General features: G+C 49.2%; 1 protein-coding gene across 1 annotated transcript; it reads right to left on the bottom strand.

The window, feature by feature from the left end:
* Positions 1 to 477: 477 nt before the first annotated feature.
* LOC107299049 (cellular tumor antigen p53-like) lies at positions 478 to 10,378 on the bottom strand. The gene is made up of 9 exons (XM_015828416.1): positions 10,258 to 10,378; positions 9,549 to 9,872; positions 4,415 to 4,601; positions 3,551 to 3,663; positions 3,176 to 3,285; positions 2,217 to 2,338; positions 1,001 to 1,122; positions 717 to 823; positions 478 to 593 (listed from the first exon to the last, which is right to left on the bottom strand). The coding sequence occupies exons 1-9, from the start codon at positions 10,360 to 10,362 to the stop codon at positions 503 to 505; spliced, it is 1,281 nt and encodes a 426-aa protein (XP_015683902.1). The 5' UTR covers positions 10,363 to 10,378; the 3' UTR covers positions 478 to 502.
* Positions 10,379 to 15,243: the final 4,865 nt, after the last annotated feature.

The raw sequence follows: 15,243 nt of genomic DNA, 5'->3' as shown, positions 1-15,243 counted from the left end.
CCCCTCTCCCCAAAACTGGCCCTTTAGAAAAGCCCCCCCCAGCAGTTGGGGGGGCATAAAATCTGGAGGAGGGGGCGTTTGGATGCCCAAATTGCAAAGGGATTTAAAAACAGCCGAATTTTTAGGGGATGGAGAAATGAGGGAAGCTGACCATCCCTTTTTGGGGGGGGGTTGCAATATGGGGACCCCCCAAATTTCTCCCACACCCTCTCTCTGGAAAAGCCAGGTGGGGGCCCCCACAAGGCCTGGAGAAGGAGGAGGAAGGCTGGGAGCGGGGGGGGGGTGTCCCAGCTAAGATTGGGGAGCAAGTGGTAGCCAGTTGGGGGGAAGGGGACCCCAAAAAAACCCGGGGGCTCTGCAAGATGCCGGATTGGGAAACGGAGCGACCTTGGAAGTCAAAACCGAGAAGGAAAGGAGCCAGAGAAGGAAAAAGGAAGCATAAAAAAGACAAAAATAATAATAACTTGGGAGGTGTGGAGGGGGGGTGTTATGTGACACCCCATTAATTGGAGTCCTGGCTCTCATCCTTCACCCGGAATTTCTTTGGAGGGGGCGAAGTCAACTTGGCCCCTCGTTTCCGGCTCTTCAGGACGCTGGGGGAGAGAAAAGAGAGCTCGGGTCAGCCAGCCAAGCCGCAAAGATGGGATTCACCCAGGAGGCAACAAACGTGAAACGAGAGCTTTGGCGTTTTTGGGGTGGGGGGGTCCGTCACCCACCTTTTCCCGGACTTGCAGCCCTCCGTGCTCTCCTTCTGGCAGGCGTCTCTGCACTCTAACCCTTCTAAAACCTCTTTTAGTATCGCATAGTGTCTGGGGTTGCGAATCTGCAAACAAAATGGACTCTTCCAGATGTCGGCATGGGGTTCAAGCTGCTCCTGTGGCCCCGACTCCTTTAGCCACCCCCCACCACCAAAGCTGGAACGTCCACCTCTCGAAGGGCCAGGGATCACCCCCCCAACCCTCTCCCCAAACCGCCAAGGCAGGCCCAAGGCACTACTCACAACGAGCGTGTAAACCTTGGGTTCAGATGTACCCCCCGATTCAGATTCAGGCGTCTCTTCTTCTGGCGCGACTTGCACCGGCCTGCCGCTGCTGGCGCCAGGACGCGGGCCTTGCAAAGGAGCTGGAGAAATGAGAGGCAAGGATGAGGGGGGGGAAATCCCCCACACAGCTGAAGCCCCACCCTCTTTCGGACAAGGAAAGGAGACCACAAGGACGTTTCCCTCTCCCCCGAGCCTCCAAATTTAACACTGGGTCTGCTCTTCACAACTCGCCTCTCGTTTTCACGATCAAACAACTTACGGATAATTAAAGGGGAGGGGGGGAAAAAAGAGAGCTATAAATGTAATAAATCAAAACTGAACACCTTTGCAACATCCCGTGGCGGGGAGTTCCTCAGATTAACAGTGGCCTGCGGAAAGAGATTCTTCCCCGGGAACCAGTGTACGTATTTCCTTGGATCATTCCCCAGCCTGCTTTATTGCTGAAAGCCTATGTGCGGGAATCTTCTCCATTAAACCGCTTTATTGCTGAGAGCCTATGCACGGGAATCTTCTTGATTAAATTGCTTTATTGCTGAAAGCCTGTGCACAGGAATGTTCTAACTAAACTGCTTTATTGCTGAAAGCCCATGCGCAGGAATCTTCTCCATTAAACTGCTTTATTGCTGAAAGCCTATGTGCAGGAATCTTCTCGATTAAATTGCTGTATTGCTGAAAGCCTGTGCGCGGGAATCTTCTCAATTAAACTGCTTTATTGCCGAAAGTCCATGCGCAGGAATCTTCTCCATTAAACCACTTTATTGCTGAAAGCCTCTGCGCAGGAATCTTCTCAATTAAACCGCTTTATTGCTGAAAGCTTGTGTGCGGGAATCTTCTCAATTAAACAGCTTTATTGCTGAAAGCCCATGCGCAGGAATCTTCTCCATTAAACCACTTTATTGCTGAAAGCCTGTGCGCAGGAATGTTCTAACTAAACTGCTCTATTGTTGAAAGCCTGTGGACAGGAATGTTCTAACTAAACTGCTGTATTGTTGAAAGCCTATGCGCAGGAATCTTCTCATCTAACGGTTGACGCCTGCTAAGAGTTAGATAAGGGTCTACAGAATTCAAAAGAGCTTGCACTCTGTTCGTGTCTACGTAGGCATTCTGGGCTAATCCCTCCTTTGACTCCGCCCCCACTACCTGCCAATCCTCCTCCTCCATCCTTCAAATTTACCTTTTTTCGTATTTTCCAGGGATTTTCCTTTCTGCTGGAAGCTGAGCTCCTCCGATCGTCGGTCTCGTCCGGGGCAGGCGCACACCCGCACCTCAAAACATCGACGTCCCAGGACCTCCCCCCTACCAGGAGAGAAAAGCAGTCCTTGGACATTTTTGGATGACGGAGGGAAATGTTCTACCCCACCTGCCAAGTCAGAGACCCCATCGCTGCCATGGATACGGTGGATACCGTTTTAATTCGAAGGCATAATTGAATTTTTTGGATAACTTCATCCATGTTATATCATCGTTTCCGCAACAGCCTCCCGATAAGCAGCGGGTTCAAATTCTAGCCCATACTACACAACCCATGATCCTTTCAGAGATATTTCTACTGAGTAGAATACACAACTGAGCTTCTAATGCACAGCAAGTCCTCGCTTGGTGACGGTCCAAAGCGGACTTATGACCTGGATTCGTAGCTGCAACATTTGGGACCTTCGTTCATGATTGTTTGCAGCATCTCACAATCACACGAGTACAATTTGCAATGTTGTTTCTGGAAACTTATATTTACTTACTGGGGGGTCCGCTTAATCAACGCAGCGTTCTCTTTAACAACCGCCGCGCAAAAATAAAAGCTCATGAAATTGGGTGGAGTCACGGCGTGACCTATTTTACAACCGTCACCACTTAACACCTGAAATTTCAGCCTGGGAATTCCTACACCGGACAGGGGTGGTTGGACTAGATGACCTCCCCTGTCCCCTCCGGAGCTAGGATTCTACGATTTGGTGGCCCAACACGCCCAGAATCGGGCCTGGATCGTGGTTTAAAACAAACAGGATAGCTGGCTGCCCAAATTTCATCCCGTCCATTGTTCGCCGGGCGGGTTCTGAGTTCTAAACACGATTTCCCCATTTGAAACCCAACCGAGATGGGCAGGAAGGGGACGAGGAGAGGAAGAGGGTCACTCACTGTTCGGTCTCCAAAGTCAGGACGGTCAGGATGGGGCGCCGGTTCATACCGCCCATGCACGAACTGTTACACATGTAATTGTATAGGATGATGGTGCACGCCATCCCCACCTGCAGGACCGAGAAATATACTAAGCCAGGTGCAGCATCTGAACATACACAGATGTTCTAATTTGGGGGAAGGGGATGGCAAACATTTGGGGGGAGGGTCTGCTCTGTTGATGCTTCCTTTTGATCCATGGGGGCCCCCGTCCCAGCTGCCTGTCAGGCCGAAAACGAAGGCAGCAGACAATCGGATGAAGAAAGAGAAGACAGGGAGGGTGGGATGGACCCCGAATCACCTCTTCACCCTTGCCCACCGTTCCCCCCCAATCACCTGAGGCTTCTGGTAAAGAACCCGGACGCTGTGCCGCTTGGTACCCTGATCTGTGTGATAATGGGCCAGGGGGTTTCCTTCGACCCGGATGAGATGATCCGGGGGGATCACGCCTGTGCAAAAATCAGAAATTGGGGTGGGGCGGGGAGAAAATGGGGGAGTTTAGATTCCCTGTTAGGTTTCGGCTGCAGGAGTTTCCTGTTGGAGGAGGGAGGTTCCCCCCTTCCCCAATTAACGAGCCCCCTCCCTCGGAAAAAAAATCAATTCATCTACCGCTGGTCCTGGACGAACCGCCACAATGGAGACCAAAATCTCTGCAGCTAAGTGAGGCCTGCGTTCAGTGAGTTTTGCCTCGTTTTACAACCTTTTTTGCCACGATTGTTAAGTGCATGGCGGCCGTCGTTCAGCTAAGCCACTGCGGTTAACTTTGAACAGTGGTCGTTAAGCTGAGGACTAGATGCAGAGGTTCCCAAACTTTGGGGCACTAGGGACCACCGGTTCCGTGGAGAGGTTTTTTCCTGTGGACCGGAATGTATGTGGTTTTGTGTGCTGCCTGCATCCCGCGGATGGGGCTTTGCTTGTTTGTGCGGAGCAGATGCTGCCATGCCACGGCCTGGTACCAGTCCATGGACCGGGGTTTGGGGACCCCTGGACTAGAGGACAAGATCGCGGAACAGGGAACTCGGGTGTTAATTGGGTCTGGGGGCACTCTGCACCCTTGCATGCAAACAGACAGGTCTTCGAGCATGCGCAGAGTGCAATCTCTCCCCAGCTTTTGAGTGCCGTGCATCACAGTCTGCCTGCCCCCACCCTACGTGTCTCAGAGGACCCCCTCCCCCTTTCCCCCTCAGGCCCTTCCCTCACCGTCGTTGTGCTCCGGGTGCCGCTCATGATGGGGGCAGCGCCTGACCACCTCAGACATGTGTTCGGATCTCTTGTAGACAGCCATGGCCCGGACCACGGAGCCCGGCGGAGGCGCCCTGGACATCCGAATCAGCACCTTGCAAGTTTTGCTCATTTGGCAAAACAGTTTGTTGAGTTGCGGAGAGAACTGGAGCAGAGAAATTCGGGATTAGCGGGGAGGAGAGAAAAAGTGAAAAAGAATTCCAGAAACTCAATAATACGGAGCCCCAGATTCACGACGGCCGGTTTAGGGACCGTTTGACGCTGCAATGGCATTGAAAAAAATGATTTATGACCAGTTTGTCACACTTACAACTGTTGGTTACCTGATCCAAATTTCAGACAGTTGGAAACTGACTCGTATTTATGACAGTTGCGACGTCCCAGGGTCACGTGATCAACCTTTAGACGCTTAGCATGACTCGTATTTATGATGATCGCGGCCTCCCGGGGGCCGCCAGCTGATCCCCTTTTGCGACCTTCCGACAAGCAAAGTCAGTGGGGGGAAAGCCGGATTCACTTAACGCCCGGATTACTAATTTAACGCCCGCAGTGATTCCCATAAGAACTGTGGCAAGGCAAGTCGTAAAGCGGGGCAAGCGTCCCTTAACTTAGCAACCGAGATTTGGGGCTCAATTGTGGCGGTCAAGTCGTGGCCTGTCCGTATGTATTAAATTAAATTAATTAATATATTAAATTTATAGACCTCCCTGCATCCCTCCCAAGGGGCCTTCCATGGATCTTTGAACCCCCTTTATCAGGGGTCTCCAAACTTGGCCCTTTGAGGACTTGTGGACCTCAACTCCCAGAATTCCTCAGCCGGTGTGCCTGCCTCAGGAATTCTGGGAACTGAAGTTCACAAGGAGGGGTCTTCAAACTTGGCCCTTGTATGAATTGTGGATTTCAACTCCCAGAATTCCTCAGCCAGCATGCCTGGCTGAGGAATTCTGGGAGTTGAAGTCCACAAGCAGGGGCCTTCAAACTTGGCCCTTTGATGACTTGTGGACTTCAATTCCCAGAATTCCTCAGCCAGCGTGAGGGAACTATGGCCCTTTTATCACTCGTTGACTTCAATTCCCAGAATTCCCCAGCCAGCGTAAGGGAACTATTGCCCTTTTATGACTCGTGGACTTCAATTCCCAGAATTCCCCAGCCAGCGTGAGGGAATTAGGATTCTTTGATGACTTGTGGACTTCAACTCCCAGAATTCCTGGCTGAGGAAGTCCATAAGTCATAAAAGGGACTCCTGCCCTATATTAAGAAGAAGGGAGGGAGGAAGGGAGGGGTATAAAGCAAGAGAGGGAGAATGAAGAAAAACAGAAAAAGAAAGGAATAGGGAAAGCGAGAGAGAGGAAAAAGGAGATTGAAGAAAAAACAGAAAAAGGAAAGAAAGAAAGAAAGAAAGAAAGAAAGAAAGAAAGAAAGAAAGAAAGAAAACCAGAGGGATGGAAGGGGACCCTAGAGGTCTTCTAGTCCAGCCCTCTGCTACAACAAAAGACCCTGTAACATTCTGGACAACTGGCTGTCCAATCTTTGCTTGAAAACCTATATATATATGTGCATACAGTATACCAGTATATATATATATATATACACCTGCCTGGCTGAGGAATTCTGGGAGTTGAAGTCCACAAGTCATCAAAGGGCCAAGTTGGAAGACCCCTGCCCTATATTAACTCACTCCCCCCCCAAAAAAAATGCCTGCCCTGAACTGCAACCAATTGTTGGTGGGACTGAGGGAGGGGGCACCACAATTTCCATTTCACCCCCTGCCCAATTTCAAGCAAGCCCCTTACCCAAATCTCCCAACTCAATGGCTGGCAGTTGGCCTCTTCTGCCTTCACTGCAAGGGGGCTGCTGGGCACGGGGAGTGGTCTCTCGCCACATACAGGAAATGGGGTGGTGGTCTTGAACCCCCCCCCAAAGGAATCTGGGACACTCCTTTGCCAAAACTCAGCAGAGAAACGTGTCCTGACATGTCCAGGACGGGCAACGTTGTGCGCGGAGCAGAGGGAGACGGAAGGAAGAGGGGAGTCTCCGTCGAGACCCCCCCTTGTTCAAAGCCCACCCCTCCTTCTTCAAAGCCCAGCCACTGGGGGGGCAGGTCGGAAACGGAAAAGGGGGGGTGATCATCCCCATCCAGGAATCAGGAAAGCGACCGATCCCCTAAGAAGCGGATCAACACGCTTGAAGACACAGTGACGAAAATTGGGGCGCCAGCTATGTGGTAAGTTAAAATTGGGGGGTTCGGGTACACAGGGTGCCCCCCCCAAAGCTGCAATCCTATGGGGTACAAATTGGGGAGGGGGGAAGCAGAGGGGAAAGGGGAAGACCTTGTCCCAGCTTCTCGCTGCTGCCGACGGTCACTGCAAAATGCCCCCAAGGACGTTTTCACGCGCCCCGTCGTCATGTTTTTTTGGGGGGGGTCTACAGGTGCCTAAAATCCAATTCAGGGGACACTGGTGGTCCTCGGCTTACGACCACAACGAAGCCACGTTGCTCGGGGAGACCTTTGTTGCCAATTTTGGCCCCATCTTACGACTTTTTTTGCCGCCGTCGTTAAACGAATCACGGCAGTTGTTCAGCGAGCCACGCGGTCGTTAAATGAACCTGGCTTCCCCTGGTCAGGTCGCCAAAAGGGGAATCACGTGAGCCCCCCCTCCCCGGGGACCCTGCGGCCGTCATAAAGACGAATCGGTTTGCCCGAGTCTGAATTTTGATCACGTGATCCCTGGGGGATTTGCCGCGACGGTCGCTAAGTGTGAAAAACAGTCGTTAAGTCACTTTTTTCAATGCCGTTGTAACTTCGGTCACTAAAGGAATTGTAAGTTATGGGCTACCTGTATTCGTGATTGGGGGGGGGTCTCCTGGGGATGGCCCCAGCAGCTAGAAAGTGTGGACTAACTCAAAGCAAAATCAGATATATATTTTTTTTAAAAAAATATGATTTATGGGTGGGGGGTCTTTAGTCTTCGGACAAGCAGCTCCCACCCCACAGCCTCAGAAAGGAAAAAGGGGAGGGGGGCTTCCTTGGGGCAGCGGAAGTCAGCTAGTCCTCGACTTACGACGGAGCCGCACATTTTGGCCGTTAAGCAGGACAGTGGTTGGCTTTCGCCCCGTTTTACGGCCTTTCTCGCCGTATCACTGCAGTTGCGAAGTTAGTACAGGCAGTCCTCAAACGTACGCCCGCGATCGCACCCCCAATTTCCGCTACTAAGCGAGACAGAAGTGAGGTCAGGGATGCCCCGCTTTACGACCTTCCTCACTACATTTTTAAGCGAGTCGCTGTGGACACTAAGTGATTAACCCGGTCGTTAAGCGAATCTGGCTTTTCCCCTTGAGTTTGCTTTTCAGAAGGTTGCAAAAGGAGACCACGTCACACACACACACACACACGCACACTGGATGCTGCGACCGTCATAAGTACGAATCAGTTTGCCAAGCGTCTGAATTTTGACCGCGGGGAGGCTGCAATGGTCGCTAAGGGCGAAAAACGGTACTAACAGCCTGTTTTCAGCCCCGTTGTAACTTGGAAACAAACGGTCGTAAAGCGAGGACTACTTGAAATGGGTGTGTGGCTCACAAGAGGCTGAAAGGCAAGGGCCCCGGTGCTCCAGATTCTTATCCTCCCAATCCCAAATCAGTCCCTGACTTACAACCGTCCTTGACCCCGACAGTCGTTAAGTCGGGACATCGATAAGTAGCTTATCAGGACTGCAAGAACCCATTTTGCGGCCGTTGCGAAGCAACCGACCTGGTCATTAAGCAAATCCATTACTCTCCTTGGGCAGCGTGGTTTTTTGTTTGTTGTTTTGCTGGGAATTGGAAGCGAAGGGTCATTTTCAACAAAAATGTTGTTTGACGTTGGGGTTGTGTCATTGTGGGACACAGCAATTAATCAATTAGAACAATTAACCAGTGGAACAACCCACCTCCAGAAGTTTTAAACACTGGAGGTTTTGAAGAAGAGACTGGACAGCCATTTGTCTCAAATGGTGTAGCATTTCCTGCCTGAGCAGGAGGTTGGACTAGATGACCTCCAAGGACCCTTCCAACTTTATTATTATTATCATTATTATTCTGAAATGGTATAGGGTTTCCTGCCTGAGCAGGGGGTTGGACTAGATGACCTCCAAAGTCCCTTCCTATTATTATTATTATTATTATTATTATTATTATTATTATTATTATTATTATTATTCTGAAATGGTATAGGGTTTCCTGCCTGAGCAGGGGGTTGGATTAGATGACCTCCAAGGTCCCTTCGAACTCTATTATTATTATTATCATCATCATCATCATCATCATCATTATTATTATTATTATTATTATTATTATTATTATTATTATTATTATTATTATTATTATTATTCTGAAATGGTATAGGGTTTCCTGCCTGAGCAGGGGGTTGGATTAGATGACCTCCAAGGTCCCTTCGAACTCTATTATTATTATTATCATCATCATTATTATTATTATTATTATTATTATTATTATTATTATTATTATTATTATTATTATTATTATTATTCTCAGATGCCTGTCAGTTGCATCTGAGGGGGGCAGGGGGAGACAGGCAGCAGTCACTGGAACTCGAAACGACCCGTCGTAAGTCAGGGACTACCTTTGCCCGCCAGTCCCTTCTATCCACTTGCAGCACCACGGCAGCGCCCGGCAGGGGGCAGATTTCGCACTCGGAACCCCGCTTCCGAAGAAGCGAGGCGCTTCCAAACCTCCCAATTTTTGTTTTGTTTTTTTTTACAAAAATCAGATCTGAAGACAGCCCCCCCCCCTCCCCACGCACGCACACCCCGGAGAGCCCACCCTGTGCTTTTTTTTAAAGCAAACCAGGATCGGTGGCAAACAGGGATTGCCAGGCAGGAGAGGCGGAATCTAGGTTCCGTTGACCTCACCCGTCCCTAAGGGGCAGGGAGTGGATCGACACGACGGCGGCCGCCGTTTTGACTTTTTTTGACCTAACCCTGGTCCCCGATCGAGACGAGAGGACCCCCTGATTTTTTGGGGGGGGGGAGGGTGGGAAAGGAAAGACCCCCGCCCCCCCAAATTGAACTCATAACCTGGTCCCACTTCGTACGGTGTAAGTGACCGACTTGGCGGTGCCCGACTGCTCGAACTCCAGATTGAAGCCGAATTGTCCCGGATAATCTTCCGTGGGGGGGATCGGGCAGCTCTCCCCAGCCCCATAATCTGGGGGGGCTAAGGGGAGGAACTGGGGGTCCCCCGAGAAGTCGGTTAAGGCCAGGGTGGGGAAGCCTTCTCCCCCTGGATAGCCTTCAGCCAGAGCACCCAACGGAGAGCCGGCCGAGACTGGCGGAGCCGACAAGCCAAAGTTGGTTTGATCCGTGGAGTTGAGGTAGGGGATGGTGGCTTGCTGGGTGGAGTCCATCGACTTCAATTCCTAAAAAAAACATATCAATATATTATAATTAGCCTGATGGGTATATGGCCCCCTCCCAGATGTTATAAAATGAACTTCACCTGTCGGCTTTAGGCTACGGTTTCCCCAACTGCGGATTTTTGACAAGCCGGCCACAGTTCCTGGCATTTCAGTGCCCAAGAAGCCACAAATCATGGCTTAAGTCGACACACGTTCGGGGGAGGGGGCTAGACAAGCCACCTTGTAACCCAGTGGAGTTAGCGTTTGGGCCGGCTTCTGGAGTCAACTCAGGAGAACCAAGGGATGGGATCAATCCGTGTTTTTCAAACTCGGGGTGGACTTCAGACCGGGGAATTCTGGGAATTGAAGTCCACCAAAGTGGCCGAGGATGAACGTCACCACTCACCCAAAACGGGTCGACCATTTCGCACGTCCACATCTGCTCAAACGTCCCTTGGCTGAGAGGCGGGCTCAGGGGCGGATCGGCGTCTTCCTCCACAGCTTGGTCCATGTTGGTTTTCCTTTACAACGGGGAAACTGAGGCGGGAGGAAAGGAAAAAAGAAAAGATTGAAGCCATTTCCATCCCTTTTATCCCCCCATCCAAAGCGGCCGGTTTAGAGTTAGGGTTAGGATATATTTCGATCTGGTGTGTTTCCTTCCTGGGGGAGTGGCAGCTGTGGCAGGACTACGAACCCCAGGATTCCCTGCTCTGCAAGATGGCGGAAGGGAGCCCAAAGAATTCTGGGAACTGCCACAAAACAGTTGACCGGTGGAACCACCTGCCTCCAAAAGCGGTGAATGCTGGACAGCCATTTGTCCGAAACAGTATAGGGTTTCCTGCCTGAGCAGGGGGTTGGACTAGATGACCTCCAAGGTCCCTTCCATCTGTTATTCTGTTATTCTTCCTTCCTTCCTTCCTTCCTCCCTCCCTCCCTCCCTCCCTGCCTCCCTTCTCCAACACTGGAAGTTTTTAAGAAGAGACTGGACAGCCATATGTCTGAAACGGGATAAGGTTTCCTGCCTGAGCAGGGGGTTGGACTAGATGACCTCCAAGGTCCCTTCCAACTTTATTATTATTATTATTAAAGTTTTGGGAGCCCGATTGATTTAATATTTTTTTATCATGTATGAAAGCCAAGTTGCAAAGCCGCTAACAAATATTTTTAAAAAAACCTTACATCTTACTTCAACTTACGACCTAATTTTCCGTCGCTAAGTGAGACAATTGTTGTGACTTTTGCCCTGTTTTACGGTCTTTCCTCCCTCGGTTGCTAAGGGAATCACGGCAGTTGTTGAGATAGTAACCCGGTTGTTAAGTGAACAATAGGTCACAACATGTCCAAAATGGTATATAGGGTTTCCTGCCCAAGCAGGGGGTTGGACTAGATGACCTCCAAGGTCCCTTCCAACTTTATTATTATTATTTGTCCGGAATCCCGGGGACGCTGCAACCGTCGTAAACACGAGTCACAAAAGGAAGATCAGGTGCCCCTCCCCAGGGATGCTGCAGCCGTCGTAAATGCGAGTCAGCTGCCCAGCATCTGAATTTTGATCACGTGAGGGGGGACGCTGCGACGGTCATAAGTGTGAAAAACGGCCACCCCTTTTTCCAGTGCCGTTGTAAACTATGAACGGTCACTAAACAGACTGTCGTAAGTCGAGGACTATCTGAGATAGTCCCCGACTTACGTCCACAGCTGAGCCCAAAATTTCCATTCTTGAGTCAGTCAGTAAGCGGATTTTGTTCCACCTTACAACCCTTCTTGCCACGGCCATTAAACGAATCACTGCCGTTCTTCGCTTAGTAACCCGGTCGTTAAGTGAAGCTGGCTTCCCCATTTGGCTTGGCTGAAGGTCGCAAAAGAAAGATCGCGTGACCCCGGGACGCCGCAACCATCATAAATACGAGTCCGTTGCCGAGCAGTCCGAATTTTGATACACGCGACCTGCAATGGTCGTAAAGCGTGAAAAAGGGCCGTTAAGTCCTTTTTCTCCGTCCTGTTGCAACTTTGGATGGTGACTAAACGAATGGTTGTAAATTGAGGACTATCTTTATAATAAAAACCCCTTAGAAAAGATCTCCATTCTGGTTTACGGCATTTAGGAACGACTGCTCTGTTTGATTGCCATAAACCAGGATGGTCTGTTTAGAGAGAACGCCAAGCTAAACTCTCGCTAGCTAGGTTGTAACTGTTGTAAACTGAGGACTATCTTTATAATAAAAACCCCTTAGAAAAGATCTCCATTCTGGCTTACGGCATTTCGGAAGGACTGCTCTATTTCATTGCCATAAACCAGGATGGTCCGTTTAGAGAGAACGCCAAGCTAAACTCTCGCTAGCTAGGTTGTAGTGTAAATCCGGGCCTAAATTCCACTTTCTCTCGGGAATTTCACCCCCTCCTTTGAGGTTTTTCCATTCCTCGCTTTCGTCCTGATGAGTAACAACAAATCAAAGCTTGAGCAACGCAATTGGCTCAAAAAAAAAAAAAAATTGAAAGATTTGCGGAAAATGATGGGCGGATTGTACGATGCAACCAGGATTATTAATCTAAAATAAATATGTGCCGGAGATCAACGCTGATACTCAGAAAGCAGAGGGAATACAGCTTCATTTAAGCGACCGAAGTTACAGCATTACAATCATTTTCCACGTGACCCAAATTCGGGCACTCGGCTCGTACTTATGACGGTCGCCGTGTCCCGGAGGGGTGTGTGTCACGTGATTCCCCCTTTTTGTGATCTTCTGACAAGCAAAATCAACAGGGAAAAAATAAAACGACAATTTTTTTTGGCTTCGTTGCAAACGATAAACAAGTCCCGAAAAAGCCGAGGAAGCAGTTCCTTGCATTATTTTTTAAAAAAACCTTAAAAAAAAGAAAAAAGATTCAAAAAGTTAATTTTATAGAAAACGTGACGATTCTGCCCGGTTTAATACAGGAAGTGAGAGTTTGGCTATCTTGAAAACGGATGAAAAGTTTCTTGAGTGCACCAGGAAATTGGCAGCAAATTAAGTAGAGAGCAAAGTCAAATAAAAATTAGGGCAAAAATCAACAAGGGAGGGGAAAAAAAATCCATTGAGGTTGATTTGGCATTAAGCCATCCGAATTAATCTTTGGACTGCAGGCGGTGTTTAAAAAAACAAAAAAGGGAAAAAGACATCCAAAAGGGGCGTTTTATTGGCTTTTTTAAACATATCCTGCCTGGATACCTGGCACGTCCTATTGGTATGTATTAAATTAACTATTTTGCTTTATTTTATTGTTATTTTTTTTACACTGTGCCTTTAATTTCGTTGCTTGCTTTTTAGCAGTTTGCATAACCTCGGTGTACAGAATCGTGGTTTTTAGGGCAGGGGTCTTCCAACTTGGCCCTTTGATGAGTTGTGGACTTCAACTCCCAGAATTCCTCAGCCAGCGTGCCCGGCTGAGGAATTCTGGGAGTTGAAATCCACAATCAGGGGTCTTCAAACTTGGCCCTTTGATGACTTGTGGACTTCAACTCCCAGAATTCCTCAGCCGGAGTGCCTGGCTGGGGAATTCTGGGAGTTGAAGTCCACTTGTCTTAAAAGGGGCCAAGCTTGTGAAAAAGATTGTCTTAGACTTCAAGAAGCTTCAGACTCTGCATATTCCCAATTTTGCTGCATCCAATAATACCCCCCTCTATATAGGACATTTTCTTTGGAGCTGGCCCCGCAGTGCCTGAAGGCAGGACAAGAAGCAACGGATGGAAACTAATCAAGGAGAGAAGCAACCTGGAATTAAGGAGAAACTTCCTGACAGTTAGAACGATTAACCAGTGGAACAACCTGCCTCCAGAAGAGGTGAATGCTCCAACACTGGAAGTTGCTAAGAAGAGACTGGACAGCCACTTGTCTGAAATGGTATAGGCTTTCCTGCCTGAGCAGGGGGTTGGACTAGATGACCTCCAAGGTTCCTTCCAACTTTATTATTATTCTTATTCTTATTCTTATTATTCTTAATAATAATAATAATAATAATTATTATTATTATTATTATTATTATTATTATTATTATTATTATTATTATTATTATTATTATTATTATTATTATTATTTATCCATTGAATCCCATTTTGCACTGATGGCATTACTTAGTTTGGTCACGAGAGGTCTGCAAGAAAACCACGAAAGCTCAGCCAGCACAGGGGACCCCCCCTCCCCAATCCTATTTTACTAGTCTTGCAGAAAATGCACCCCTTTGAAGCCCCCAACTAATTTTGCAAAACAGGCAATCCATTGCTTTTTTTTTGTTTTTTACTTTTCTTTTAGGAAACGGAAATGAGTCCCCCCCCCCTCAAACAAGCCTCCCGGAAACAGCCATCGTCCTGGCGCCGGCTCGATTAGCAAATTTTGCAAGAATCAAAAAAAAGATTAATCGTCTTTCTTTGGCATCTTTTCTGCAGAAAGGGGAGGAGGAGGAGGAGAAGGGCAGCGAGGCTATACCATTGCGTAAAGAGGGGAAGGGAAATGATTTAAAGCCCTCCCCCGGGCTTAATTCGCTCAGAAATATTTTTTTTTTCATCTTAAATATGATGTGTCTCGCTCTGTACGCGCAAAAAAAATCACGCACACCCTGATTTTAGGATGCCCAAGTTTTCCCCCCCCCTCCGCTCCCTTCTTTTGGTTCCTTCCCACCGCAGCCAACAACGGAGCGGACTGTACCATTCAGAGGATATTTCCGACGACGGGGGGGGGGAAGCGAGAGAAAAAGCGAAGCCGATTCCCCCGGGAAGATTTAAGCCAGCGCTGGGCTTGCACCGGTTCTACTTCGGTTTAAAACCAGAGTGTCTGCTCCGGTTTAACCGCACGACCAACATCCATCGCAAGATCTCCCACTCCCAAAGTCCAGGAAGCACTTTAAATAAACTCTCTAAAAGGGGGGGAGGCAGAGACCCTTCGCTGCCATCCTGCAGCAGCCCCTCCCTCTAATTTACCCCCCCTCCTTGCATCTTCTCCCCTCCCTCTTATTTATCCCCTCCTTGCATCTTCCCCCTTTCAACCCTCCCTCTTATTTATCCCCCCCTCCTCCTTGCATTCTCCCCCCCCCCACCTTTCAAACTCTCTACAATTCCAACAAGTGAAACTATTGGGGAGGGGGTCTTATTAGCAAAGATTCAGTAACCTGCCGGAGAAGAGGCGGAGGAAGCAGGAAAGATCAACCGAGCAGCATTGACGTCTTCTCTTCACACCCCCCCCACCGCCCCCAGCCGTGGGGCAAAGGGGAAGGGGCGTCCGTGGCGTCAGGAGGGCTGGGGAGGGGGGGGGCAACTGTTGCAGCCAGGCTGGGATTTTCTGCCCTCCTTCCCACCCCCTTTCTTTGTTGTTGTTGTTAGTTGCGAAGTCGTGTCCGACCCATCGCGACCCCCTCCCCT

Source organism: Protobothrops mucrosquamatus, unplaced genomic scaffold, assembly GCF_001527695.2.
Source record: "Protobothrops mucrosquamatus isolate PMUCROS unplaced genomic scaffold, P.Mucros_1.0 scaffold4484, whole genome shotgun sequence".
Lineage (NCBI taxonomy): Eukaryota > Metazoa > Chordata > Lepidosauria > Squamata > Viperidae > Protobothrops > Protobothrops mucrosquamatus.
This window is presented reverse-complemented; position numbering and strand designations above follow the sequence as displayed.

Bases quoted from the DNA above. Each gene is read 5' to 3' on its own strand.
- LOC107299049 (XM_015828416.1), bottom strand. From the start codon at position 10,362: ATGGACCAAGCTGTGGAGGAAGACGCCGATCCGCCCCTGAGCCCGCCT. The intron at 9,873-10,257 runs GTGAGTGGTGAC...TGTTTTTTTTAG, and splicing joins AAATGGTCGACCCGTTTTGG to GAATTGAAGTCGATGGACTC. The intron at 2,339-3,175 runs GTGAGTGACCCT...CTCTCCTGGTAG, and splicing joins CTGACTTTGGAGACCGAACA to GGGGGAGGTCCTGGGACGTC.